Source organism: Trichomycterus rosablanca, chromosome 11 (assembly GCF_030014385.1).
Source record: "Trichomycterus rosablanca isolate fTriRos1 chromosome 11, fTriRos1.hap1, whole genome shotgun sequence".
Classification (NCBI taxonomy): Eukaryota; Metazoa; Chordata; class Actinopteri; order Siluriformes; family Trichomycteridae; genus Trichomycterus; species Trichomycterus rosablanca.
Genome location: NC_085998.1, coordinates 19,171,174 through 19,194,094, shown reverse-complemented (window position 1 = coordinate 19,194,094; position 22,921 = coordinate 19,171,174). Strand labels below are relative to the sequence as shown.

The 22,921-nt window shown below is 39.6% G+C and overlaps 1 protein-coding gene across 1 annotated transcript in view; it reads left to right on the top strand.

Moving 5' to 3' along the window:
- The window catches only part of cntn5 (contactin 5), a 221,663-nt gene that overhangs the window by 174,209 nt on the left and 24,533 nt on the right, over nt 1-22,921 (top strand). Inside the window, exons 12-17 of the mRNA XM_063005082.1 lie at nt 3,359-3,486; nt 3,941-4,116; nt 6,314-6,434; nt 12,517-12,675; nt 18,208-18,357; nt 20,682-20,752. Of these exons, the coding sequence (XP_062861152.1) occupies nt 3,359-3,486; nt 3,941-4,116; nt 6,314-6,434; nt 12,517-12,675; nt 18,208-18,357; nt 20,682-20,752 (805 nt within the window). The remainder of the gene's footprint in view (nt 1-3,358; nt 3,487-3,940; nt 4,117-6,313; nt 6,435-12,516; nt 12,676-18,207; nt 18,358-20,681; nt 20,753-22,921) is intronic.

Sequence of the window (22,921 nt, the reverse complement as noted above, 5' to 3'; positions counted from 1 at the left end):
AAACAGGTACAATGTAAATATAAACACCTAATAAATTTATAAAAAACACTTTATTTTTAACACTTTATAAAAAAGGTCAGAGCAGACTCTACCTACTCAGGAGACTGCGGTCATTTGGAGTGCGGGGGGAACTCTTGAGGACTTTTTTTGATACAGTGGTGGCATCAGCCATCTTTTATGGAGTGGTATGTTGGGGCAGCAGCATCTCTACAGCGGACAGGAAGAGACTAGACAAACTTATTAAGAGGGCCGGCTCTGTCCTGGGGAGCCCCTTAGATCCAGTGCAGGTGGTGGGAGACAGAAGGATGTTAGCCAAGCTGGCATCCATGCTGGAGAATGACTCCCACCGCATGCATGAGACTCTGGCAGCACTGGGCAGCTCCTTCAGTGACAGGCTGCTTCACCCCAAATGTGTGAAGGAGCGGTATCGCAGGTCCTTCCTTCCTGCTGCTGTTAGACTGTATAACCAGCACTGTTCCAGACAGATCACACACACACTCTAAAACATTCATTATTCATAACAATGTGCAACTTTTCCCACGTGTAATTATTACAATTTGCAATATGTGCAATATTTTTTCCCATGTGCAATTATTATTTGTAATTATTTGTAAATATTTAGGTTTTTTTCAGAGTTTTTCAGAGTTTTTTCTGACTTTTTATTGTTATTATTGTTATTACACTGTACTTTTTATTGGCTATTGTCTAGTGCTTTACTGTCCCTTCGCTGCTGCAACACTGTGAATTTCCCCACTGTGGGACTAATAAAGGATTATCTTATCTTATCTTATCTTATCTTAAATGTTCAGTATAAAGATGTACAATGAAATATGTGCAAAATTAACTGTGCAATAGGAGTTATATTTATTTACTTTTTTTACTATATTCATGTCATATTTATTTACCTTTTATTTGATTATTCTGGTCTTTCTCATAATTTGTATTAACATGAAACAAGATTACACACTATACGTTGGGTATGTATGTGCCATTTCACTATTAAGTCAGTTAAACAGCATAAGTTTTGATATATATGATTTGAGAACATAGTATTTTAAATGAAACTACACAGAATAAAATAGAATAATGATGTAATAATACTGCACCTTCTGCAATGTTTAAGCAAAATAGATTATTTGATTATATCCAGATAAATAAGTTAATCTACACAAAACAGGGGTCATGGTGGCTCAGTGGTTAGCACTGTTGCCTCACAGCAAGAACGTCCTGGGTTTGGTCTCCAGGTGGAGCGGTCCGGGTCCTTTCTGTGTGGATTTTGCATGTTCTCCCTGTGTCTGTTCCGGTTTCCTCCCACAGTCCAAAGACGTGCAAGTGAGGTGAATTGGAGATAAAAAAATTCTGCATGACGGTGTTTTTACATTAAACTTGTGAACTGATGAATCTTGTGTAACAAGTAAACTACCTGTTCTGTCATGAACGTAACCAAAGTGTGTAAAACATGACAATAAAATCCTAATAAATCCCCACAGATCTTCATTAACTGCTGAAGGTAGCAGTAGGTCCAGTGAATTCTGGAAACACTGTGCACAATGACATGAATATGCCCTGGACAGGTTGCTAATCTATTGCATTGCATCTAGTCACTTAATTTCAAACAATCACTTCACTTCATGCAGTCCTAAAGGTCATAAGACATGGTTTTAGTCCTTGGCTTTAGCTCTCTGTCCATGATGCCTTGGCTCCCTGTCCAAGATGCATTCCAGCCTTAGACCCAGTGTTTTACCGGTGACACTCTGTGACCCAATTACTGTATAAATACTGTACATGAATAAATTATTATTAATTAGTCATCCACTTATTGTACCCAACAAATAAACATTGAACAAATGAACAGTATTTTTATTTTTGAAATTGCAGATGTGGTTACTGACTGTAGACCAGTTTTTATGTTTCACAGCATATCCTTTCCCCTCTATCATATTCTGTAAAATGGCCCATCACATCACCAATTATTTGCCAGCACTTATTTGGGAAGTGGACTTTAGCAAATGTTACAAATGTATCAAGTGTAGCAGAGTGCTGGGGTTTTTAAACACTGTGAACACTTACTACCCACTTTATTGGACCATTTTTATGGACAGTTTGATATCCTCTTTTTTCTACAGCCCTTCATCATTGTTAGTTTCTGACCAGCTCCTGAGGTAGAAAAATAGCCCATAAACATGATGCTCACTCTCGTATGCCGTACAGTAATTTAAAAAATAACCTGACTGAGTAGTTGTTGTAAAAATCCCAAAACCTTCATAACTGTCTGCAGGCAGAGCAATCTAGTACCCATACCCTCTTCTTTAGAAGCCATGCCTTTGTAATGTTTTGCAGCTTATGTTGCTCTAAAATCTCAATGTACTTAATGTAATTTCTACATTAATGCTGCCATCACAGAAGTGTAAAACCTTTGCCAAGGGCCCTGACACAAACCATACCATGACAGACCCTGGCTTTTGTACTTGTTTCTGATAACAGTCTGGTTTTTGTGTATGGTCTGGAGCACTCAGCATCCATTTTTTCCCAAAAAACATCTAAAATACTGATTCGTCTGACTACAGTATACGGGTTCAATGTGTGATGGTCCATTCCAGATTCCTCAGAGCCCAGAGAACTTGAAGCCTCTTTCATTTACATACACATTTTTGGCATTTAGCAGACGTTTTTGTATACAGTATTTGTATACAGTATACAGTTTTTGTATAAAGTATACAGTCTAAGCAATTGAGGGTTTACGTAACGGTGGCAACCAGGCAGTGGTGGTGTTTGAACCAGCAACCTTCTGTCCAGTATTAGTCCAATAGTCCAGTTCCTTAACCACTAGACTACAACTGTCCTCTTTTGGACATGGTTAACATAAGGCTTTTTTTGAATCTAACTCAGTATTGTAGTACCTGATAAATAAATATATCTGTCTGTCTGTCTGTCTGTCTATCCTATCTTATCTATCTGTCTCTGTCTATCTATCTTATCTTATCTATCTATCTTATCTTATGTAATCTATCTATCTAATCTGTCTGTCTATCCTATCTATCTATCTATCTATCTATCTATCTATCTATCTATCTATCTATCTATCTGTCTATCTATCTATCTATCTATCTATCTATCTATCTATCTATCTATCTATCTATCTATCTATCTATCTATCTATCTATCTATCTATCTATCTGTCTAATCTTATGTAATCTATCTATCTAATCTGTCTATCTGTCCTATCTAATTTATCTATGTATCTATCTATCCAATCTCTCTCTCTCTTTATATGTATATATATTATATTATATTATTATATAATTTTTGCCTAATATTTGTGCCTAATTCGTTTCTATTCTAAATCCCTTATTAACAGAATTAAGCTGCTCCGCAACAATACACTGCATATCATCAACTCGACACATGCTGATGAGGGCAGCTATGTGTGTCGGGCCGAAAATCAGTTCGGCTCAGCCGAGATGACAACCAGGCTGCTGGTGAAAGGTGAGTGATTTCCCCTGAATTTTAATATTCTGTCAAATTACCACATTTCAGTCGACAGGTCAGCACCCGACAGCAGTCTCATTTAATACAACATATCGAGCGTGAAGTCATGCACACATTTCCTCTATTCACGAGCTAGGACACAAAGGGTGCAGATCACTCAGACCAGGTTAGTGCTGCTGCTTTTTCAAAACAAAATAGAAAATGGGACAGCAGCTTTGGTTTCTGTCAGTGTGAGAGTCATTAGCCTTTTAGAAGTATTCCTGGAATGCTGTCAGTGTTATTAGACCTTGACCAGAATATACATTCTCAAAATAGATATATTCTAGAAGTCTTTTTTTCATTTGTGACCATAAACACTGTCATCATAGTGGTAGTTTTTGCACTCATTTATGTATGTGATAATTTCACCTCCCATTTTTGAGATGACAGTGTGACAGCCTTGTCCTTTCAGAGGCCATGAAGGTGGAACTGAGCCCAAAGCGAGTGGAGGTGACCGTGGGGGAGAGCGTGGTGCTTAGCTGCAAGGCCATACACGACCCATCACTTGCCGTTTCCTTCTTCTGGCTGCTCAACAATCAGCCACTCAACAGCCAGCAAGAAAATGGTCATTTTGAGTACATTCGCACAGTAAGAGGATTTTCTTTTTCTTTACAAGCGAGACATTACTAGTCGCATTGCTTTTCTGAAGTTTGCTTTGTAAAAGGTGGAGTAGAATAGGCAGCATTTGCATAAAGCAGAATATGGCAATCGCATGAAATTATAACCCCAAATCAGAAAGTTGGGACAGTATGGAGGAAAAAATACACTTTCCAAAAAGTTTGGACAGGGGCAATTTAGAGCTAGTAATAGGGTTGAAAAAGCTTAATTTTTGAATAACCACCTAACATACCTTTTTTTTATTTATGCTGATATGTTGATCATAGGTAAGTTGTAGCCTAGCGGTTAAGGTACTGGACCAGTAATCAAAAGGTCACTGGTTTAAGCCCCACCACTGCCAGGTGGCTGCTGTTGGGCCCTTGAGCAAGCCTTTAACCCTCAATTGCTTAGACTGTATACTGTCACACTACTGTAAGTAGCTTTGGATAAAGACGTCTGCTAAATGCCAAAATCGTAAATGTAAATAAAAGTGACAAGCTCTATTAGATTCCAAATTGTGCGTAATACTAACATTAAGAAGTTACTAACATGCACACTGGTGACACTATTGTTCTTTATTCTCTAATACTGAATACGCACCAGTGCTTTTTCATATTTCTTATTATCTCTGCCTTTTTGGTCTTGGTCACTTGCAAGCAAACATTTTTAGGGTCTCACACTGCACCAAATGCTACTTGAACTTGTGAGAATTAATGGTTTGAAAGGTCACCTGTGACAAAACAACCTGAGGTCTATCAGAGCTTATCATATGTGGCAGATGGACAAAAGCTTCCTCTGTCTTCCTCACTGGACCAGTTACATTTTGGTTGTTTATTTATTTATGATTTTCATTCATTCTGAAAGTCTCAAAATGGTTAGACAGGGGCCGCTCAGGTGGCGCAGAGGTAAAAACACACGCTGGAACCAGAGCTGGGATCTCGAATACGTCGTATCGAATCTCTGCTCTGCCTACCGTCTAAGGCTGAGTGGCCACACGAACAACGATTGGCCTGTTGTTCAGATATGGGCGGGACTAAGCCGGGTGGGGTCTCTCTCTCATGTCTGGTGCAATTACGACCTCTGCTGGCTGATTGATGGCGCCTGCACAGAGATGAGAAAAGAGTGCTCTCAGGGTGTGTCTCTCCGTACACAACGCTGAGCTGCACTGCACTCGTCAAAGTGTAGGTGATAAGATGCATACGGCATGCTGCCCACATGTCGGAGGGGGCATGGGTTAGCTTCATTCTCCTCAATCAGAGCAGGGATCGGCATTGGTGGAGAGGAAGCATGACGCAATTGGGCAATTGGACAATTGGACACTCTAAAAAGGGAGGAAAAGGGGAGAAAATTCATAAAGAAAATAAAAAATAAATGGTTAGATAGTTTTTGGACAGTTTACTTATTTATTTATTTAGTTAGTGGCTAGGTAAGTATTTGCTTTGCTTAGCTGTTCACATATTTAGAGATTGCCACAGCAGATTCTGGCCCACATACCACAATTGGCATAGTTTTTTACACCAAATACCCTTCCTGACAAGTGCACCTCCCAGGGGCTTAGTAGCACAACTAAGATAAGTCCAATCATGTGTAGTTGTCTTATAACCTAAATACCAATGATTGTGACAGTGAATTATATTTGTTGGTTGTAAGTGTGAATAGTACAAAGTTGGAACATTACTGATTAATATCTTAAATGTTTTAGTGTGGGGGGGGCGCACGGTGGCTCGGTGGGTAGCACTGTCGCCTCACAGCAAGAGGGTCCTGGGTTCGATTCCCAGGTGAAGTAGTCTGGGTCCTTTCTGTGTGGAGTTTGCATGTTCTCCCTGTGTCTGTATGGGTTTCCTTTGGGAGCTCCGGTTTCCTCCCACAGTCCAAAGACATGCAAGTGAGGTGAATTGGAGGTACAAAATTGTCCATGACTGTGTTTGACATTAAACTGATGAATCTTGACTGTGTGTCTTTTATTACCGCTGTCAAATGTAACCTAGATTGCTAGTGATCCCAACTCCCTAAAAACATGCTATTATTTTAATTAGACCCTGTGCTTACCTGCTACTTCTAGACTTTGGTTATGCAGAGTCACATTCTCAGGGATTTTTAGTTCCATTTAGAGGTAGGATGTGGAAGAGTAATAGCACACTTTTCTATTCATTTTAATTTGTGTATGTGGTTTTCATTTCTCCATTAGCAGTCTTCTACTATGGATCTGATGATCAGAAGCATCCTCCTAAAGCATGCTGGAAGATACGGCTGCCGGGTGCAAACAAACGCAGGCTCAGTGCTTGCGGAGGCTGAGCTGCTCGTCAGAGGTAAGCTTATTGGCTGGAACGGGTATAGCAGACGCTTAAAGCAAGAACAACTTCACACTTAAAGACGACAGAAATAGCCTAGAACGTGTTAGAGTAGAATATACGTTAGGCCATCCTGGTTTGAAGCAAATATACAGCAATTATCAACAGTAACAACTAGGTTTGCTTTGCCTCTTTTACATACATTAGGCATAACATTATGACCACCTCCTTGTTTCTACACTCACTGTCCATTTTATCAGCTTCACTTACCATATAGAAGTCCATGTTTCTCTACATCCTTTTTAAGCCTGCTTTCACCCTGTTCTTCAATGGTCTGGACCCCTACAGGACCAACACAGAGCAGGTATTATTTAGGTGATGGATGATTCTCAGCACTGCAGTGAAATGGTGGTGGTGTGTTAGTGTGTGTTGTGCTGGTATGAGTGGATAAGACACAGCAGTGCTGATGGAGTTTTTAAACACCTCACTGTCACTGCTGGACTGAGAATAGTCCACCAACCAAAAATATCCAGCCAACAGCACCCCATAGCCAGCGTCCTGTGACCACTGATATAATATATATGGTGTTTCCCTTAAACTCAACGTGTTCAGTTTTTTTATTTTTTTTATTTTTTTATTTAATTTCAAATTAACCATAAACAGTCGCTTTGTTTAGCGCTTGGCTTGAGTGGTGCAGTAAAACGTCATCAGTGTGAATATGAGAAGAAACTGCATTTGTGTGGAATAACTAACAAATTCACTCTGAAAGCATTCACATGTATCTGTGTTTATCTGGATTTTCCTCCTGTTTGACTTTTAAACTTGTGTTATAGCTCGGAGTTCTGAGATTGTAAGAATCAGTTTTTAGGTACACTTCAACTATGAGAGACAAAATGAGAAAAAAAAATCCAGGAAATCACATTGTAGGATTTTTAAAAAATTTATTCGTAAATTATGGTGGAAAATAAGTATTTGGTCAATAACAAACAAGCAAGATTTCTGGCTCTCACAGACCTGTAACTTCTTCTTTAAGAAGCTCTTCTGTCCTCCACTCGTTACCTGTATTAATGGCACCTGTTTGACCTCATTATCTGTATAAAAGACACCTGTCCACAGCCTCAAACAGTCAGACTCCAAACTCAACCATGGCCAAGACCAAAGAGCTGTCGAAGGACACCAGGAAGAAAATTGTAGACCTGCACCAGGCTGGGAAGAGTGAATCTACAATAGGCAAGCAAGTTGGTGTGAGTAAATCAACTGTGGGAGCAATTGTAAGAAAATGGAAGACATACAAGACCATTGATGATCTCCCTTGGGGTCAAGATCTCATCCCGTGGGGTCAAAATGATCATGAGAACGGTGAGCAAAAATCCCAGAACTACACGGAGGGACCTGATGAATGACCTGCAGAGAGCTGGGGCCAAAGTAACAAAGGCTACCATCAGTATACACACTACGCCGAGAGGGACTCAAATCCTGCAGTGCCAGGTGTGTCCCCCTGCTTAAGCCAGTACATGTCCAGGCCCGTCTGATGTTTGCCAGACAGGGGCGGAGCCAGGGGGTGGCCAGTGGTGGCCATGGCCACCATAAAGTAATCTTCGGCCACCCCCCTGGCCCCCCCACCACCGCTTTGCTGGCAATTTTTTTGCGGAAGCATTTCTGCACGCAAACAGTGCAGTAACACACTCAACATAAACGTCAACCACCAACACAATTACAGTAGAAGTATTACTATTTAGTAGTATTCGTGGCGCGCTACGAGTAAAAGCGCCAGCTGGCTCTGCGCATTCCAGTGTTGCCAGATTGGGCGATTATCCGCCAAATTGGGCGAATTTTGTTGGAAAACAATTTAATAGCAGGTAAATAACACTTCTATTTAAAAGAAAATCTTCCATTTTAAGAAGCTCCAGCATTGTAGAAGGCTATTAAAAGTAAAGTCAATTTTCAATGCTGATTTGGCTTAATAGTGTTGGTCAGTCTGTATCATATTGTTGAAAGAAAATTAAAATTAGTTTTCCATGCATTCACACCAGCATGTTCTGGGATTCAATTGAGTGTCATCATTACACACAAGTTGGCAGCCAAATGATAAAGTATTGCAAATGAATATCTTTGAAATTCCTCATAATGTTAAGGTTACTATGTTTTGTTTTTTCACTTGTCAAAGAAAATAAAGAGAAAAAAAGCTTATTATTGGTATGCAGGTCTTCGTGATGTAATTCTACATGGCACTTACTGTCTGTATAGGTAAATGAGTGAGTGACCACATAAAAAAGGTATCAGTTTCTGTGCCACCCCTGTGTGAGCAATGGTCTCAGTCTGGCCACCCCTATGAAAATTGTCTGGCTCCGTCACTGTTGCCAGAGAGCATATGGATGATCCAGAAAAGGATTGGGAGAATATCATGTGGTCAGATGAAACCAAAATGGAACTTTTTGGTAAAAACTCAACTCGTCGTGTTTGGAGGAAGAAGAAAACCCCAAGAACACCATACCTACTGTGAAGCATGGGGGTGGAAACATCATGCTTTGGGTCTGTTTTTCTGCAAAGGGGACAGGACGACTGATCCGTGTTAAGGGAAGAATGAACGGGGCCATGTATCATGAGATTTTAAGCCAAAACCTCCTTCCATCAGTGAGAGCATTGAAGATGGAATGTGGCTGGGTCTTCCAGCATGACAATGATCCCAAACAGACCGCTCGGGCAACGAAGGAGTGGCTCCGTAAAAAGCATTTCAAGGTCCTGGAGTGGCCTAGCCAGTCTCCAGACCTCAACCCCATAGAAAATTTGTGGAGTCTGTGTTGCCCAGCGACAGCCCCAAAACATTACTGCTCTAGAGGAGATCTGCATGGAGGAATGGGCCAAAATACCGGCTACAGTGTGTGCAAACCTGGTGAAGACTTACAGGAAACGTTTGACCTCTGTCATTGCCAACAAAGGTTATGTTACAAAGTATTGAGTTGAACTTTTGTTATTGACCAAATACTTATTTTCCACCATAATTTACAAATAAATTCTTTAAAAATCCTACAATGTGATTTCCTGGATTTTTTTTTCTCATTTTGTCTCTCATAGTTGAAGTGTACCTATGATGAAAATTACAGACCTCTCTCATCTTTCTAAGTAGGAGAACCTGCACAATCAGTGGCTGACTAAATACTTTTTGGCCCCACTGTATATACAGAACATATTTTTGCCTCAAATTGTTGTCCAGTTGAAGTTGCTCCAAGGTGAATTTGTATTTTTTTTTTTATTAGAATAAAACCTAAATGATTATTTAAAAAACTTCTGCATTGAATGATTGTTAGGATTCCTACGGTTTAGTTGACTAAGACATACTTTGCTGAAACTGATATTGTTAATGGTCAGAGTAAATATGGCACATGTAAAATTGGTATAATAAATAACAAAAGATTGCCCTTAATAACTCACACCTGTAGCATGCACATAACTGATTGAGCATCACTTCATTCCAGAGAGACGTTTAAAGAGCTGCCTGAATACCACTACCCGCAATTTCAGTATTATCTTCTCCCTTTTTACACATCTGAACTCAAGTCTTTTATTACACTGATTGCAAACAATTTTAAGCAAAACAATCTACAAATGAAAAGGTAGGTGTATGCATGTAAATGTAAATAATAGTAAGGTCTGACAAGGCTTTGACAGTAAATGCAGCCTTAGTGCAATGTTTTGACATATCTCAGAGCCAAAGCATATCAAGTGACACTGGTTTTGGATGCTGTCAGACCATCTATTACACCTGTTTTCTCTGACTCTGTGCCATTTCTGAAGCACCCAGAGATTAATGAAGGCTGGGACAAACATATGCTTGGCAGGATTACAACAAACTCAGTTTGCTGTGCAATCACAGCCAACAGACCTGACATTGTGATGGTGAGAGAGGGAAAACAGGAACCAGAATGAAAAAAATTTGTTTTGTAATGGGCCTTAAATTCTTGGCAAAAAATATCACATTGTGGAACTGACTTCCTTTATGAGAATTATTTTTTTAAAGTGAACAGAATTTGTGTTTGTTATTTATGTCAAGTTTTTCCAGACCCTGAAGCAGCAAAGCATCCCCGCACTATCACACTACTACAACCTTATTTGTGGCACCTAAGTGGGTAGCACTGTCGCCTGATGAACCTTTTTAATTAGACAGCCTTTGTGTCTCATGAGTGGTAATGCGCTGCAGCTGGGAAAACCATTTAAATACCATTTTTATTGGGCTTTTCCTAACTGGCTTATTGCATTTGCAATAGTATGTTGCCTGTGCCTCAACCTGCATTATCTGTGCCGGTATCTTTTGTTTTTGCCAGTATATATGTTGACATTCTTTGTTCTTTTCTGAAGAACTTAGCCTGTGTTGCGGCACCCTTTGGCAATTACAGATTGACCACCCTGGGTTGGTGAGCTGCCTCCAGAGGTGGTGTGATGGCAAGTTTCCAGACCCTAAAGCAGCAAAGCATCTCGCACTATCACACTACTACAACCATATTTGAGGCATGATGGCTAAGTGGGTAGCACTGTCACCTCACAGCAAGTTTGCATGTTCTCACCATGTCTGTGTAGGTTTCCTCTGGGAGCTCCGGTTTCCTCCCACAGTCCAAAGACATGCAAGTGAGGTAAATTGGAGAAACAAAATTGTCCATGACGTCCATGTGTTTGACATTAAACTTGTGAACTAATGAACCGTGTGTAATGAGTGATTACCTGTCGTGTCATGAATGTAACCAAAGTGTGTAAAACATGACGTTAAAATCCTAATAAAGAAATAACAATGTTCCTTGTAGTTAACAGTGGTTTTCTTGTGCAACTGTCTGATCTAAGTTTTTAATCATACGCACTAACCTTGTTTGACTTGCAATTACTTATTTAAGAACTGGCCACTACTGGGCAACAGACCACTCTTCTAGGTTTTTTATTATTATTATTTTTAACATGCTTTGTAAACCTTTAGGAATAATATATTTTCAACCGTTTTCTAATATCAGTTTTTTTTTTCTTGTGGCAAGCTTTTTAATACCTTTTATCCTACTCCACATCTGTCTAGTTTAATGGTATCCAGTTGTGTCTAGTTTAATGGATCTCAGTTATCAAATTAATTACATTTGATTAACTCAGAATTCTTTACACCTCTCTACTACAATGTTCAACCATTCTTTTTGTCAACTGCTCAACCATTCTTTTTGTCAACTGCTCCAGGTCCCTCTGATTTTAAATGTGCTATCTCCCATCTGCTGTTTTGGGATCTCTCAACAGTTGTTCTGTAGAATTTAGATCTAGACTCACTGTTGGTGCTTTTTGTAGTATGCTTTGGGTCATTGTCTCCTGCTGGAAGACCCATACAATGATGATGACAAAAGAAAGTCAGCTACAGTGCCATGGGCTGTAAACTTCCTAATGGTGTTGCCCACTGTGGACACTGTGACTACTGCTGTGGAGATAGGCAGGGGGCTTGGATTACAAAATCATGCCCATAGGTGTATGGGGATGCATTCTTTTTAATTAGACAGTCTCTGTGTTTTATCAGTGGTAATGCACTGCAGCTGGGAAAGCCCTTTAAGCACCATTTCCATTGGGCTCATTGGCTTTACAATAATATGTTGCCTGTGCCTCAGTGAAACCTGCATTATCTGTTCCGGTATCTTTTCTGAGAAACCCTTTGGCAGTTACAGATTGACCACCTTGGGTGGGCTAGCAACCAAAGGTGGTGTGATGGTACCCTATTAAGCAGAGCCCAACAGATAAACCCACAGTGGACACAGGCTTCATCAGTGATGGAGTGGTTGCTCTGCTCTAGACTCATTGTGACCCTAATTAAGATACAACATTTACTAAAAATTAGATGGGCAGATATGTAGAAGTAGGAATCAATAAATAAATGAATGAACAATTAATTATTTAATTATTTGATGCATTTTTTTTCTCAGTACTTAAGTAATTGTATTGAACAACAATTGTAAGATCACATCTACACATACATTTCAAGTTTCATGTTGATAAACCAATGCTTATGCTAAATGACTAGTAAAAGCAATTGTTAGTGTTCTTGTTAACCCATGCTCTTGTTTACATAATTTCTGTATGTGTCCAGGTCCTCCAGGACCTCCTGGAGTGGTAATCGTGGAGGAGATCACAGACACAACAGCTACACTGTCATGGAGTCACAGTGTAGACAATCACAGTCCCATCACTACATATAACCTGCAAGCTCGCAGTCCATTCTCTTTAGGCTGGCAGACAGTGAAGACAGGTAATCTCTCTGCAGCAGTGTTTACGTTTGCTTTCATGGGCATGCATGAATATGTGTGCTTAGATTCTTCTGTGTTTAGCTGCTTAATCAGAGAAAAACAGCATCTTGAGAATTAGCAATGACAGAAAATATGTACTGCACAGTGTGTAAAAAATGTAGACACTGGCATTAATATTGGTTTTGCAATTGCTGTCCTAATTTATCCCATATGTTCACAGTTTAGGAGCACAGTTATGCTGGAAAAGAACACCACCTACCAAAGCTTACATAATTTAAAGGCATTTATATTATTTTATATAATTTATTTTATACAGAGAGTGTATAAATATAGTCTCACTTAATGGATTCCTCCAATATTATCCAGTGTTTCTGCATAGAATTGATGTCTGGCTTCAATTGTTGCATTTCTTGATGCAGTGGTGGACTATGTTGAGAGGCACAAGTTCTCCAAAGTACTCCCAAGTTCATGTGATTACATTTATCACAGTATCATGATGATTTTCATGCGATGCTGTCTGAGGGCTCGAAGGTCAAGCACATTCAAAAGGTCACACACCTTATAGCTTTGCCCTAAACAGACTTCTTCGTATTCTCATAATCATTTTACATTTACATTTCAGCATTTAGCAGACACCTTTTTTCCAAAGTGACTTATAGTAGTGTAACAGTATACAGTCTGAGCAATTGTGGGTTAAGGGTCTTGCTCAAGGGCCCAACAGCAGCAATCAGGCAATGGAGGGGCTTGAACCAGTGACCTTCTGATTACTAGTCTATCAATGCCTAAACAAACATTATACATTAAACATACATACAACATACAGTACATTATGATTTTACCTGCTGAAAAAATTTTCTGGTGGTCAAAACGTGGTGTGGGATATCTGTTGTTGTTAGGTGTTAGCTTTATCTAATTATAACATGACACAATGATTAGATTCCAATATTATAGTAATAATATAGTTGATATAGTTGAATGCTATTTTTTACCTTACCTCTTAGAGCTTCCTCAGTGTCTGTGCTAAGTGGCCATCTAATAAACATCTGTCTTGAAGCAAATGTCACTGGGTTAGATCATATGCTAAATTAACCTTCCTACCGCTTGAAATTACAATACTTAATTTTTGAAGTAATTGAGAATATAGCTGAGTCCTCCCCATTCATTTTTAATCAGTCTGTCAATGACTTTGTTTACTCTGTTGTTAAAATGACTGTTCAGAAGTTTCTCCTACCCATTTGATTAAACAGAGTGAATCACGGCTGCAGGATAACCGCAATTACTGGAGGGTTCTGTGTTTGGTGCAAATAAAGAAACGGGCTGATTCATCTGACCATTCACATGAGTGTGTGTTGGAGACGAGAGTGTGAGTGCTGAGTGAGAGATTAGTGAGAGGAGGGTAAATAGATGGTTTTTTCATTGTTGTCTGCGCATGTTTAAAAGCATGAAAGCTACAACGGTAAAGTGCATTAGTGCACCCTACGGCTCTGAATCGGTGGCGGCTGGTGCTTTTTTGACACTGAAAGCATAGAAGCCAGGGTAAATAGCAACATTTGACCATTTAGATCTATCCTGTAATTTGTCAGAGTATCTGAAAATAAGTTTTAACCAGGACTGCAAGAACAGATCAACAAAGGTTTTTGTGTTGTTTTGTTTATCTGTTCTGGTGTGTAAAGGCATTCCTGCATAGCCAAAGTAACAAGATTAATCTTGTAAAAACTTAAGGAGACCTTCTGTCAAATACAAAAAAAAAATACATTAGACTTTGCATTTTTGTTTTTTAGCATATTTGATACATCAGGGTTTTTTTATTTTAATTTATTATTTATTTTTTAATTTATTATAAATTTTTTAACACCTTAAACTTTCAATTTTACAATTTACTGATATGACTTTATATACCATTTGTATATAATTTGATACACATATATTCAACACGATTTTACAACAATAATCCAAAATATCAAGTACTGAAAAGTTGCATCAATCCTTAAGCATTATTCCTGTTGAAAGATCAGTAAAAAATTGAGGGTTTTTTTCCCTCTCTTTCTCCAATTTTTGCCCCCATTTTTCTCCACTAATCTAGTCGTATCCAATTACCCTGGTTGCGTTATGCTTCACCTCTACCACAACCCTCCACTGCTGACTGAGGAGCTTCGCAACTGACCGACACTGTACCGATAGCCTCTTTTCCGCTGCACAAGGTGAGTTTATATGCGGGTCAGCCTTGTGCACGGAGAGCCACACCCTGATCAGCATTACTCCCCTACCCTGCACAGGCGCCATCAATCGGCCAGCAGAGGTCGTAATTGCACCAGTTACGAGGAACCTTGGTCCGCCTTTTCCCACCCCTGAACAACAGCCAATCGTGTCCACCCAGCCCAGCCGGATGACAGAGCTGAGACTCGATACGATGTATTTGAAATCCCAGCTCTGGTGTGCTAGAGTATTTTACCGCTGCGCCACCTGAGCAGCCGAGTGTTTTTTTTTTATCTTACATTTCACAAAATTGGTAAAAACATCACTGATTGACGAAGGCCATTCTGGATGTCTCAGTTAAAGGTTCTCTAGTGCATGCAGTACATGAATAATCTACCAGGGGCAGAAGACATGTATCTGATTGTACACATCAGTTTTTCAGAAAACAATATACATACTGATGATGTTAAGGTCTGTAAAAGTCATGTATCAAATATGATACGTTAGGCGTTATAGGGTTAACATATTCTGTAATTTTTTATTGTTACTGCACATTATTATTTATTATTTTTATTACTTTTTTTATTACTTATGTAATGTTACAATGTTGCCCAAAATCATCTTGTATAATAAAGAAAGAGGCTGGTCTCTCTATATATTCTTTTTAGGCAAATTAATACAGAAACAGTGATGTTAATGGTCCAGTATACTTTTATTTACTTTTTTTTTTTGAGAGGCCATGCCACAAAGTTAAATTACATTATAGAAATCTCTACAGGACCAAATTAATAATCTAAGCTTTATGTTTGTGCAGCCACTGAGCTAGTCTTTATAGACCTTACCTTTCATTCTGAAACAGAAAAGGGCCTTTCACAATCTGTTGCCAAAAAGTTGATTTTATTTGATTGAGCAATTGGTGTGGTTGACAGTAATTAAAAGTGTGTTGGAGCACTTATCCTTGGTCATGTGGTGTATTACACAAGAAATGTGAGAAAGCTAGCTTAAATATCTGCATTTAAATCAATCCAGCATAAACAAGTAACAATTTAGGTGGGGCAGCGGTAAAATACGCTAGCACACCAGAGCTGGGATTTCGAATACATCGTATCGAATCTCAACTTTGCCATCCGGCTGTGCTGGGTGGCTACATGAACGATTGGCTGTTGTTCACAGGGTGGGACAAGACGGACCAGGGTTCCTCATAACTGGTGCAATTATGACCTCTGCAGAGTTGGGAAATAATGCAGTCAGGGTGTGGCTCTCCGTGCACAAGGCTGATTCACATATAAACTCGCCTCGTGCAGGTGAAAAGATGCAGTCGTTACTGCACACGTGTCGGAGGGGGCGTGTGTCAGTTGCGAAGCTCCTCAGTCAGCAGTGGAGGGTTGTATCAGTAGAGGTGAAATGTAACGCAATCAGGGTAATTGGATACGACTAGATTAGGGGAGAAAATTGGGGGTGGAAGAATGACTGATAATCATTCTTTTCAGTAATTATTGTTGCCATTCTATGATTTCTTTAGCATGCTTACCAAGGACAATTCACACTTAAAAAAAACTAGTAGTTTTAGGCATTGTGCATGCGTGCGTGCGTGATGGATTGTTGAATTATTTTAGTAACTCCCCTGTAACATGCCCTTTAACCACATTTGCAATATTTACAACGCTTTAGCAAATGAGCACTTTTTGGAATCTTCATAAATCAGGACATCTGTGTGCAGCTAAAATAACCAGGAAACAGCTAGTGTCCCTATATGTACATCCCTAGGCATAAGCATAGCTGTACAAGCACAACTGGATAATGTTAGTCATTTATTAGGCTGTGACCTAAAGCTCTAAAGACTTTTGTCCAGATAATAAGGTCAGTGAGAAAAGTTGCTCATAGTTGCTTCAATTAGGATTGGCATTGCTAACATTAGGGTTGTCATCATGGTCAACATCAATAGAATTGTTCTAATAGAACTATTAAGACCACTGATAGGTGAAGTGAATAACACTGATTATCTCTTTATCACGGCACCTGTTAGTGGGTGGGATCTATTAGGCAGCAAGTGAACATTTTATCCCCAAATTTGATGTGTTAGAAGCAGGAAAAATGGACAAGCGTAAGGATTTGAGCGAGTTTGACAAGGGCCAAATTGTGATGGCTAGACGACTGGGTCAGAGCATCTCCAAAACTGCAGCTCTTGTGGGGTGTTCCCGGTGTGCAGTGGTCAGTATTTATTAAAAGTGGTCCAAGGAAGGAACAGTGGTTAACCGGCAACAGGGTCATGGGCGGCCAAGGCTCATTGATGATCATTGGAGCTAAGGCTGGCCCGTGTGGCCAACAGACGAGCTACTGTAGCTCAGATTGCTGAAGAAGTTAATGCTGGTTCTGATGGAAAGGTGTCAGAATACACAGTGCATCACAGTTTGTTGCGTATGGGGTTGTATAGCCGCAGACGAGTCAGGGTGCCCATGCTGACCCCTGTCCACCGCCAAAAGCGCCAACAATGGGCGCGTGAGCATCAAAACTGGACCACAGAGCAATGGAGGAAGGTGGCCTGGTCTGATGAATCACGTTTTCTTTTACATCACGTGGATGGCCGGATGCATGTGTGTCGCTTACCTGGGGAACACATGGCACCAGGATGCACTATGGGAGAAAGGCAAGCCGACGGAGGAAGTGTGATGCTTTGGGCAATGTTCTGCTGGGAAACCTTGGGTCCTGACACGCACCACCTACCTAAGCATTGTTGCACCATGTACACTCTTTCATGGAAACGGTATTCCCTGATGGCTGTGGCCTCTTTCAGCAGGATAATGCCCCCTGGCACAAAAAACAAATGGTTCAGGAATGGTTTGAGGAGCACAACAATGAGTTTGAGGTGTTGACTTGGCCTCGAAATTCCCCAGATCTCAATCTAATCGAACATCTGTGGGATGTGCTGGACAAACAAGTCCGATCCATGGAGGCCCCACCTCGCACCTTATAGGAGTTAAAGGATCTGCTGCTAACATCTTCATGTCAGATACCACAGCACACCTTCAGGGGTCTAGTGGAGTCAGTGCCTCGACGGGTCAGGGCTGTTTTGGCAGCAAAAGGGGACCAACACAATATTAGGAAGGTGGTCATAATGATATGTCTGATCGCTTTATATTTTTTTTTCTTTAAAAAGTATTACTTTAAATTAGCAACATACAAAAAAAATCCACATTTTAAAAATGTATGATGCAAAATATAAGTAACGTGTTTCAAGCTTTGGGATTAATTATATATCTATGCATGATATGGTGTGATTAAACTCATCTCTTTATGATTAACATTTAAGTAAATCCAGTCCTTTGTGTCGAACACAGATCCAGACCCGGTGACTGGAGATATGGAGTCTGCCATGGCCGTGGAGCTTAACCCCTGGGTGGAGTATGAGTTCCGTGTGGTAGCCACCAACAGAATTGGCACCGGTGACCCCAGTGTTCCATCCAGGCCAGTTCGAACTAAAGAAGCAGGTGACTATTTTTTGTTTTTTAATACTGTTGATGATTTCCACAACTGTTTTCTGTGAGTAAATAATTGGAACAGATACTTCTTTGTCCACAAAGAACCTAATAAGTTCTCAAGCAACCCTGAAGACTCAAACAAAAGATGTTCTGGAGAAACACTATTTATATGATTATCAGCAGTAGAAATCTTGCCGGTCTTGACGGTACCTAATAACAGGTGACATTCTGATCTTGCTTCTGGGTACTATAATTGTAAAGATTACATTTTGCCTTAAAATTATGTGGTAACTAAAAAGGCATTTGTTCAAAAATGTTTAAAGCTAAAGAAGTTGATTGTAATGCTAAATGTAAGCTTGGACATTGTTGCCTGACTGTGTTATTGCTGTTTGTTAGTTTTTTGTTGTTGTTGTTGTTTATGCATTTTCCCCCTTTTTCTACTGACTTTAGCGCGACCAATTGCTCGATTGCATTATGGTTCCTCTCCACTAATGCCAACCCCGGCTCTGATTGAGGAGAACGAAGCTAACCCACTCCCTCTTTGACATGTGGGGAGCAGCCGTATGCATTTTATCACCTACACTTAACGAGTGCATATGCAGATCAGCACTGTGTACGGAGAGACACACCCTGATCAATGCACTCTTTCCTCGTCTCTGTGCAGGCGCCATCAATCAGCCAACAGAGGTCGTAGTCGCACTAGCTACGAGAGAGTCCCTATCCGGCTTAATATCCCATTCCTATATGAACAACAGGCCAATCTTTGTTCATGTGGCTGCTCAGCCAAGCCAACAGGCAAAGCTGAGACTCGATACGATGTAGTCGAGATCCCAGCTCTGGTGTTCTAGCATGTGTTTTTATCACTGCGCCACCTGAGCGGCCATGTTATAGTTGTTTTGATTATATATTGTAGTTATATTTTAAAATCTCAAACTTTTAAAAAGTATGTACAGTTGTGTTATCATTTCATTGACTACAAATGCGTTAGAACACGTTCATCTCGAAGACGAGTTCGTTCAGAATCAGCTACTTATCACAAATCGACTGACTCGATTTTGTTAACTCCTGTAGCGTCAATGCATTTGCCCGTAGAAGCTGAGCGTCTATTTACTTCAATGGGACTGCATAGAAAAGTTTTTTTCATTGCTTCGAAACTCGCCGGTCATTGGATAAATGCCACCATTTTGTCCCGCCACCGGACGCTGAGCGTCTCTGAGGGTGAATGGATCTGTGGGCGGGTCTGGACGCAGAGCTTCTGCAAGATGATTGGAGGATCAGTCGAAAGGCTGAATCCTGTTTTCATTGACAGCTATTTTAAGAGCTACACCTTTACTTAATCACTGGGAGCTTCAGTCCCATCGCGGATTTTGCGAGTGAAGTCGAAAGACAAACTGCAACCCATTTCTTCGATAGGATCACAGGCCATTTTCTTGAAAAGGAACGGAGGGCAGAATTTATGTATAAATAAATTGACAAATTTTATGATGTAAGCCGACAATGAGCTTCCCCTCTTTGAAAGACCAGCAGCCGCCACTGGAATCCACCAAAGCATGGGCATAAAATAAGGGATCCGCAAGGACTGCACATGCATCAGAGGGGGTGTGAGCAGGCAAATAAACCCTCCTCGAACGCAGTCAGGATCCACAGCAGCAGAAGACATATTGACTCCACTAAATTGGGAGAAAAATAGAGAAAATGCATAAATAAATAGAAAAAAAAGTTACATTTTAAACTGGGGAACAACTAAAATTAGAAAAGGTTATGAAATAGGATATGACTCCAGATTGAAATGAGATAGTCACACAGATTGCAAGAAACACCTGATCAATTACCCTAGTCCACATATGTGCAGATGCGTTCTCTCCTAAATGTGTCAAGGTCAGCAGAACTTGGAGCACTTATCCGGAACTACCTGTCAGATTTAGTATGAGAGAGCACTTTTGTTTTGCACCTGAGCTCCCTATTTTAGTTAGATAAGCAAATCTGTGATTCAAGTGACATTTTAAGTTTTACTGTAGGATGAGACTGCTTGTGTGTCCTGTTAAAAAAAAAAAAAAAAGAAGGCAAATCCCACAGCTGTGAGAAATCAGACGTGTTAAAGCAAACCAACCGTGCAAAATGAAACTCTGTAGATTCTCAGTAGTGACAAAAATAATTATTCTGCAATTAGTGCACACTACAGTGGTCACAACATGAAAACAAATGCTAAGTCTTTAAATAGCTTAAGCTCTGTGTTCTTATGCCAAGTCGAAGATTTTGCTGCCTCAGGTATGAAGTAAATAGACTGTAGGAAGCTAAATACTGTGTGTCATTTAATCTGTTTTCTCCTGCAGTTCCAACAATAGCTCCAGCCAACGTGAGCGGAGGAAACGGGCGCAGACACGAGCTCGTCATATCCTGGGAGGTAAGCCTGCAAAGAGCTTATGCTATCTGATGAACTGGGGTTAAAAGGCTTACTTTTTTATCCAAATACTTGCTGCTAATTGCCCTCAACAATTGAAAATCAAAGCCATCCCTAGTTTGCTGCCATGAATGGTGTATTTTGCCTTAAATAATAGCTGCAAGGCCTTTTGCTGTTCCAGCTTGACTGGTCCTCTGTACACAAATTGATGTTCCTAAAGTCATGGTTGGATGAAAGTAGAAACTTTACTGGACTTCACTAAACCCTAACCTCAGTTCCATTTGATAATTTTGAATGCAATTAGAATGTTGATTATTAAAGCATACTTGCCTGACATCATGATCCTTGGACTGAATAATCAGAAACATTTTGTGGAAAGCTTTGGCAGAGGAGTGAAGGCTGCAAATTATATTGCTGCAAAGGTGGTGACAACAATCTCCTGGTCAGGTGTCCACATACTTTTGTCCATAGTGTATATTTCAAATCAAATAGCCTAAACGTTATTGATATACAGTTGTTAGTAAAAACTGATGCATTTGCTAAAATATTTAATTGATCTATTGCAAATACAACCCTAAATCAGAAAAAGTTGGGACAGTATGGAAATGCGAATAAAATAATGTAAATCCTTACATTTACTTTGACTTTTATTTGATTGCAGACAGTTTGTCTGCTCAACTTAATTTCATTTGTTAATACACATCCATTCCGGCATTTCAGGCCTGCAACACATTCCAAAAAAAGTTGGGACAGGGGCAATTTAGGGCTAGTAATGAGGTGAAAAAACTAAATAATGATGTGATTCCAAACAGGTGATGTCAACAGGTGATTGTAATCATGGTTTGGTACAAAAACATCCAGGAAAGGCTGAGTCTTTGATGAGCAAAGATGATCAGAGGATCTCCAGTTTGTCAACAAATGTGTGAGAAATTGATTGAAATGTTTAATAACAATGTACCTCAAAGAAAGATTAGAAGGGATTTGCATATTTCTCCCTCTACAGTGCATAATATCATTAAATGATTCAAGGAATCAGAAGTAATTTCAGTGCATAAAGGCCAAGGGTGCAAGCTTAAGCTGAACAACCGTGATCTTTGATCCCTCAGACGGCACTGCATCAAGAACCGCCACTTAACAATAGCTGATATAACATGAGCCTGGAATGCAGGAATGGATGTTCAGAAATAAATGAAATTAAGTTGACCAGACAAAACATGAAATATCTCAGGTTCATACTATTTGCAATGAAATAAAAGTCAAATTAAATGTAAGATTTACTTTTTCCATGCTGTCCCAACTTTATGGGGTTGTATTAATACACAACAAATTACGTCATACTAAAACCCTTTTAAATAAATTTTTACTAAAACAAAATGAAAATGTTTTCAGGCATTTCAAACATGCCATGCATGCAACTATAACAAAAAAAAATAAAAAATGTTTTATTAACATATTCTTCCTGTGTTTTAACCAGTTTTTTTAAATTTTCATCCAAAACTTCATTTTTTTTCTTTTTTTATCAAAACTGTGTAAAGATGTGCTACCTGTAGACAGAGGCGATTTAACCTGCCTGTGGGCCCAGGGGCTACAGCTGCTTGTGGGCCCCCACATATAGTTTTCATAAAATCAGTACACAACGCAAGACAACAGAGTTCAGTGGCAGCTCATGGGCCCCAGTACAAACATATATATATATATATATATATTAGGGCTGTCAAACGATTAAAAATTTTAATCGCGATTAATCTCAGAATTTCATATAGTTAATATGATTAATCGTTTTTTTTTTTTTTTTTTTTTTTTTTTTAAAGGAGGTGGTTTTAATGTTATGGCTGATCGGTGTACATACACTAACATACACAAAAACTCATTCACAATCAACACAGTCTTGTTCCCTGGGTTCTGACAACTCATACTAGTGACTATATTACTTGCATCTTTGCACAATATTGCATTGTTTTTGCTCCTTATTCTCACCTTATTCTACCTGCTGCTATATAAACCCTACGCTGCTAACTGGATATCAGAATACGTTTTTATTAGGGCTGTCGAAGTTAACGCGATAATAATAACAACGCGTTCCAGTGTTGCCAGATTGGGCGGTTATCCGCCAAATTGGGCGTATTTTGTTGGAAAACAATTTAATAGCATTTAAATAACACTTCTGTTTAA